The sequence below is a fragment of the Coturnix japonica genome, chromosome 14 (assembly GCF_001577835.2).
Source record: "Coturnix japonica isolate 7356 chromosome 14, Coturnix japonica 2.1, whole genome shotgun sequence".
In the NCBI taxonomy this organism is placed as follows: Eukaryota; Metazoa; Chordata; class Aves; order Galliformes; family Phasianidae; genus Coturnix; species Coturnix japonica.
The window spans coordinates 5,155,839-5,162,181 of NC_029529.1; the positions used below are offsets into that span (position 1 = coordinate 5,155,839).

General features: G+C 53.8%; 1 protein-coding gene across 1 annotated transcript in view; it reads left to right on the forward strand.

Annotated features, from left to right (window-relative positions):
* SLC5A10 (solute carrier family 5 member 10) overlaps positions 1-6,343 on the forward strand; it is a 28,448-nt gene continuing 22,105 nt past the window's right edge. The window contains exons 1-7 of the mRNA XM_015876971.2: positions 1-214; positions 679-750; positions 1,301-1,405; positions 1,833-1,892; positions 2,017-2,121; positions 4,564-4,669; positions 5,480-5,560. Of these exons, the coding sequence (XP_015732457.1) occupies positions 104-214; positions 679-750; positions 1,301-1,405; positions 1,833-1,892; positions 2,017-2,121; positions 4,564-4,669; positions 5,480-5,560 (640 nt within the window). The 5' untranslated portion in view covers positions 1-103. The remainder of the gene's footprint in view (positions 215-678; positions 751-1,300; positions 1,406-1,832; positions 1,893-2,016; positions 2,122-4,563; positions 4,670-5,479; positions 5,561-6,343) is intronic.

Consider the following 6,343-nt stretch of genomic DNA (forward strand, 5'->3'; position numbering starts at 1 on the left):
GGGGGTTGATTAATGTTCAATTCCCTCTGGCAGCAACGAGTTACTGATTGAGTGAGATCAGAGGGAGGATTTCCTGCAGGGTGAAGCAGGGAGCAGAGGAAGGATGGAAGGCAATTCCACAGCTGGATCCTTCAGCCCTTCGCAGCAGTTCAGTGTTGCTGATCTTGTGGTCATAGTGACTTATTTTTCCTTAAACCTCGCTGTGGGGATATGGGTAAGAGCGTTCTTGTTATTCAGCTTTTGCTTTCCTCTTCCATCATTTAAAATAGACTTTTATTTCCCCCTTCATTGAAGTTCGCATTAGTTGTGCATTTAGCACGTCGTGCTGTATTTGCTGTGTTGTGCTCAGCAACCTGCAATTAGAGTCCAGTGCTCTCCAAAGCCGCCTATTCTGCCTTGCAGACAAATCCTGGCCGAGGCCGTGCCCTACGAGCCTGCCTGTCTGCCCTCCATGGAGGCAGCATCCTCTGCCCTCCCACTGCCCGCTCTGGGGGTGCCCCTTTATTCTCGTGGCTCTGGGGATTTGGGCTGCAGCTGCTGTTTCATGTAATTACGGCGGAGTTGCAGAGCTCCCATTAATTATCCAGTCTCTCGGCTTCTCGTCTGGCAGGCTGGGTTCTCGGTTTCTTGTCTGGGTTTGAAGGGAAAGTGTTCTGTGCTGATGCTTTCTCCTCCCAGTCTTCATGCAGGGTGAACAGGAACACAGTCAGCGGCTATTTCCTTGCTGGCAGAGATATGGCATGGTGGCCAGTAAGTAAAGACCTCATGGTTCCCCTATGATGGAGCAGTGCTTGGTCCTCATCCTGCCTCATGCAGGGCCTGTGCTGTGATCCCACACCACATCCTTCCCTCTGAATTGGAGAGAGACAGATCTGAAGGGCAGCACATTCAGTGGATAAAGAGTTGGATGGGTATAACCAGAGGGTTGTGGTCAATGTCTCTGCATCCAGGGATGGTGGGGTCCCCTGGGGTTCCACCCTGAGACCTGAGCTCCTCTATGTCTGTCAGTGACACAAATGGTGGGAGCGAGTGTGTTTGCTGGTGACACTCATCTATTGACTGACAAGCCCGTCTGTGGCTGAGGGTTGGAACTGGGTGCTCTTTATGGTCCATTCCATCTGAAACTATTCTATGAAACCAAGAAATCCCACCCCAAACCCATTTTGGGTGTTGAGATGAGCTGGACACAAGGAAGCATTGGTTGCTGGGGCCCAACATGCACCTATAAAGGACTCTGATAGTTGTCCTTGCACAGTGTGACCATGTCCATGTGTCCCAGCTCCTCCTGCTCTCTCTGCAGATTGGAGCCTCTCTGTTTGCCAGCAGTGAGGGCTCAGGGCTCTTTATTGGACTGGCTGGGACTGGTGCTGCTGGGGGAATCGCTGTCACTGGCTTCGAGTGGAATGTAAGAAATGTCTTGTGTTATCAAGGTAATAAGTGTTGAGCCATGTGGCTGCAGACAGCTGCCTGCAGCCCTTGTGAACAGGGAGCTGGATGCTTTGGAGCAGAACTTCCTACTCCAGCCCTGTATCACCCCAGCAGGGAGCTGGCTTTGTGGGTCACCAGTTTGCTGCTTTCCCATGGGTGTCATCCAAAATCCCAGGGTTCTATAGCAAAACCATGGCACATGAGGAGGTGCTGGTGGGATGCTTCTGGAGGTGAAGAGCTGAGGGGGTCGGGGTCCTGCTGGCAGGGTGCTGGGTGGTCTCTGCTGTGCAGGATCTTGCACCTCCTGTTTGGGACCACTTAGAGAAACAAACGTGTGTGAAGGGGGGGAGCTGGGGTTGGGGCAGGTGTGAATGGGGCAGTGCTGTGTGATTCCTTCCCAACAGGCGACGTATGCACTGCTGGCGCTGGCCTGGGTCTTTGTCCCAGTCTACATCTCATCTGGGGTATGTGGGTCTACCCTAATCCCAGGAGCATCCCCCGAACCCTGTGCTGGGAATGCTGCCATGTCTCAGGGAAGGTGACATGGGGACGGGATGGGGAAGCCAGCTCTGCCATCCCCTCCTGCAGATCGTCACCATGCCCGAGTACCTCCAGCGAAGGTTTGGAGGGGAGCGGATCCGGATGTACCTCTCTGGGCTGTCTCTCCTGCTGTCCATCTTCACTAAGATCTCTGTGAGTAGATATCTGTGAGTACCCCCTGCTCAGCTCTGGGGCAGCTCCCCATGGAGCCTTGTGCCCATGTGCCTCATAGTGGCGAGGCTGTGGGTGCGAGGCGCTCAGGCTGCGCTGTGCCCTGGGGTTTTATCCACGCTCCTGCAGCTCTGAGTCCTACGGGGGATTGCTGCATAGTTTAACCAGTGCTTCTGCCTGGAGGCAGCGGGTGGCTGCAGCAGCGGCTGTGTCCCCACGCAGCGGCGCTCACTGCCCGCCGCTCCGGGATGCTCCGCATCGCAGCCCGCACGGAGCCCGGGAGGAGCGGAGGGGGCCGGCATTTCCCCGTGTCCCCGTGCTCTCGGTGCATACCGAAGTGCCCTCTCCAGTCCATCCGCAGCCCTCGGTCCCTTTGTGTCCCGGCGGAGCTGCTGGGACTCGCCCAGCTCTGCCTGCCGCTCCCTCTGGGCCGGGTGGCAGTATCTGTCCGGTTCACAAGTTGGGGCAATGATACCCATTATTCCCTGGTTGTCCTAATGCCTGGGAACTTGTCAACACTCATTTCTCTTCCCTGTTCCCATGGTGCCCAGGGAGGGAGATGGTTCAGTATTTATCTTGGTGATTTGGGTTTATAGAATTTGAGGGCTGCTTGTATTGGGGTCACTCTCCAGATGATCACACAACCACCCCCTTTTACCCAAGCAATGTGCTCTGCCATGGGGGTGCTCAGCCCGCACACCTCCTGGTCCCACTAGTGACTTTGGCTGGAGGGCTGGGCATCCCCACACCCACCCTTATAGCTCTGCCTGTGCTGTTGCTCAGTCTGTGCCATGCTTTCTTTGTGCTGCTGAGCTTCCCACAACCACTGAGCCATGCAGCTCCCCATAGAAGAGGGATCAACATGAGCAGGGTTACTTGGCATCTGGCACCACCCATAAGGAACCTATGCAATGGCTGGGGTGGTGCTGAGCACAGTGTGAAGCTCAGGGCAGTGGGGACAATCACTACTGCTCTGCTGACTGTCGTGGGCAGGGGACATCACTCTCCCTCCTCTCCCATTTGCTGCTCCCCAGCCCAAAGCCCATCTGAGAGATTCCATTCCCCTTAGCTAGGAACAGGTGAAGCTTTGCATGGATTTTGTGGAGAGCCCTGAAGACTCCCCTGTGTCCCATGTAACTCGTTCTGCCCAGGTTTGGGCTTGGCCAGCAGCTCCCCTTGGGAAGGCATTGGTGGTGTTGGGTAAGAACGGGTTTCCAAGTGAGGTCACTGGCAGAGGCAGGGATCTCAGTGGATTAGGAACCTGACTTCAAAGGCTTCTGCTCTCCTTTTACAGTTGAAAGAACTTGTTTTATGAATAGGTCATGCCTGGTTTTAATTAGCTTGTTTTTGTATTTGGGATGTCTTATTAACAACTCAGTCACATGTGCTTTTATTTTTTTCCCACCGTAGCAACATGATGAGGAAGGGAGGTGGGGATCCCTCTGCTTCCTCATAGCAAAGGCTTAGACTCATTTGCAGACGACTGCAAAAATGCTTTAGCATTGAGAAAGCCCAGGTTATGAAATGTCTTCTCCAGGGCTGAGCCTTCACATCTGAGCTCTGGGGCTCTGCTTCTTGTTCATCCCTGGAAGTGCCAGAGGCTGTGGGTGGTGCCCTGTACAGCCTGATGTGGTGGGAGGCAGCCAGCTCATGGCAGGGGTTGGGGCTGGGGGGGCTCTTCCAACCAACCATGCAATGGTTCTGTGATCTTTAAGGACTTCATTCAACCCAAATATTCCATGGTTCTATGATCTTTAAGGTCCCTTCCAACCCAACCATTCTATGGTTCTGTGGCTATTGCACAGGGAGGAGATGGCTGTGGGCCCTTGATTGGGTCTTTTCTGCATTGTAGCTGAAGCTTGCAGTATGGAGATGTCTTAGTTGTCCAAGCAGCCCTACAGGAGGACATGTCTGTGATATCAGGCTGTAGCAGGGTCCCATTTGAGGGTCAAAGGCATCTCTGAAAGAAGAGCTGCTGCTGGAGGTTTTGGCATAATTACTGCTGGGTTGGTTCCACTTCAGCAGGACTTATTGGGGTGAATTTCCCCTTGGTGCTCCTGTGGGCTCTACTAGAGACATGGCCAGGCCTGAGTGCCACCAAGGACGTGTAGCATCTCCCTTGGGGTGCTGGAAGGGACAGTGGTGGAAAAGCTGGTATAAATATCATGGAACAGGCACTGAAGTGGGGCCCTCGAGCTATTGGTGCAAATGATCTTCTGGTTGGTTGATTTGTGATTTAGTCAGTGTTATGCCTAACTGTGTGGGCTCACCTGGGACATGCATGGCTGCACCAGGTAGGAGAACCCAAAGGTGCTGGATGCCAGGATGGGCACCAGGTGCCCATCTCCAGTACTCTGCAGGAAGAGCCCGCATTGCTCCCGAAGGCTGTGGCACCGTACAGCCGTACTCCTTGTCTCCATGCAGACTGACCTGTACTCAGGGGCTCTGTTTGTACAAGTCTGCTTGGGCTGGGACCTCTACCTCTCCACCGTCCTGATGCTGCTGGTGACTGGGCTCTACACCATTGCAGGTAGGCTGACCTTCCTCTGGCTTCTTTGGTTGAACCACACCACTTACGCTCCTGTTTTACTCTTTTTTGTGTGTTCTTTGGGGCTGATACTTCTCCAGACTCAGCTCATGGGGCGGCTGTTCAATGCGCCACCCAGCACTTGCTGTGCATCCTTCTGAGCCTCAGCTTGAGCAGTGACTGGGGTGTGAGCTCTCCTTTGTCATTACAACTCTGCTTTTGTAATCACTTGCTCCTCCTCTGTCTCATAGCTAAATGCTTTCTTGTGTGTGCACCTATTTGTAATCAGCTCTAATCAGCGCTTCTCCTATTACAGAACCATTACTGAGGCAGCTAAAATCTGAGAGTCCTTTGCCTAACCCGTTTCCCACCTGCTCTGCCTGCAGTGCAACTTGCTGCCGTTCCCCTGCTCAGCTGCAGGGAACTCCTCCTGCGCGTGTTCCCACGTTGGGACCGTTTCTGTGCAGCTCCAGTTGGTGCCTTTCCTTTGTGATTTGGGGATATGATGAATTGGAGATGGAAATGAGGAGCCCCTGGCTTGTAGTCCCACTCTTGCACTGCAGAACCAATGACCCTTTCCAGGATTTAATTCCAGCTTTTATTTAAGCTGAGACATTTCCTTCCCCAATAGCTCCAGTGGAGATGCCCAGCAGTAAATCCTCACCCAATATCTCTTCCCAGCCACCAGAATGGGAAAATGATATAATTATATCCAAAATGTGGTGGGTTTTACAAGGCTCTGGTTGTGAGCAAATCTCAGCCCCTCTGGGGCTGTATAACCTGTGGGTGCTCACAGTGCTTTGCTCTTTGCAGGGGGGCTGGCAGCCGTCATCTACACCGATGCTCTGCAGACAGTCATCATGGTCCTGGGAGCCATCATGCTGGCAGTGAGAGGTAGGAGCTGGGAGGACTTCTGTGCCCCATCTGCCCTGCTTGGGCAGTCCCAGATAAATAAAAAGACTCGGCCTGAGCAGTTTGGTGGCCAAACAGCGGCAGTTACTTAAGGGAAGTCTGTGGTCTACCTGTGTCCCCTTGCTGCTGTGTTTCCCTTCTGTGCCATTCCCTGTGGATTTGCCATCCTGCTGGTTCTCTTTGTGGCTTTCTCCAGTGCTGGTGACTTCTTGGCTGTCCTCAGGTCCCCACAGTCCAAGTGCTCGTTGGAGTGTTTGGCTGATGCTTGGGCATCACTTCTCAGCTGGGCACAGCTTAGGTCCCAAGGTTGGTGTTTGGGGAGGGGGACGCCCAGATGAAAGAGGCCATCCAGGTGTCCTGCAGAAGGAAAGCAGTGGGGCAGGTCTGTAGCAAGATGCATGTGCAAACAAGTGAAAGGACAGGCAGTTCAGGCTTCACTTTACAGAAGGGAGGAAAGAGAAGGAAGGTCCTCCCCTACTGAGGGAGGTATCAGTAACAATAGATACCCCAGCAGAAGAGAGGACCTGTGCCAGGCAGAGGAGCTGCCCCAGCTGCTCCACACCGCAGCCCACACGTCAGACCAGGTGCTTGGGTATCACTGATCGTTGTCTGAAGTACTAATTGCCCACAGGTCCTCTGAGGCTTTCCCTTATGCTCTTGGGTGGTAGTAAGAGGGCAGCAAGGCATGGCTGGAAAATGCCCAGCGGCAGCAGCATGGCTAAGCTGTCTCCAGACGTGCTAACCCGCTCAGCAAGGTGTGTGCAG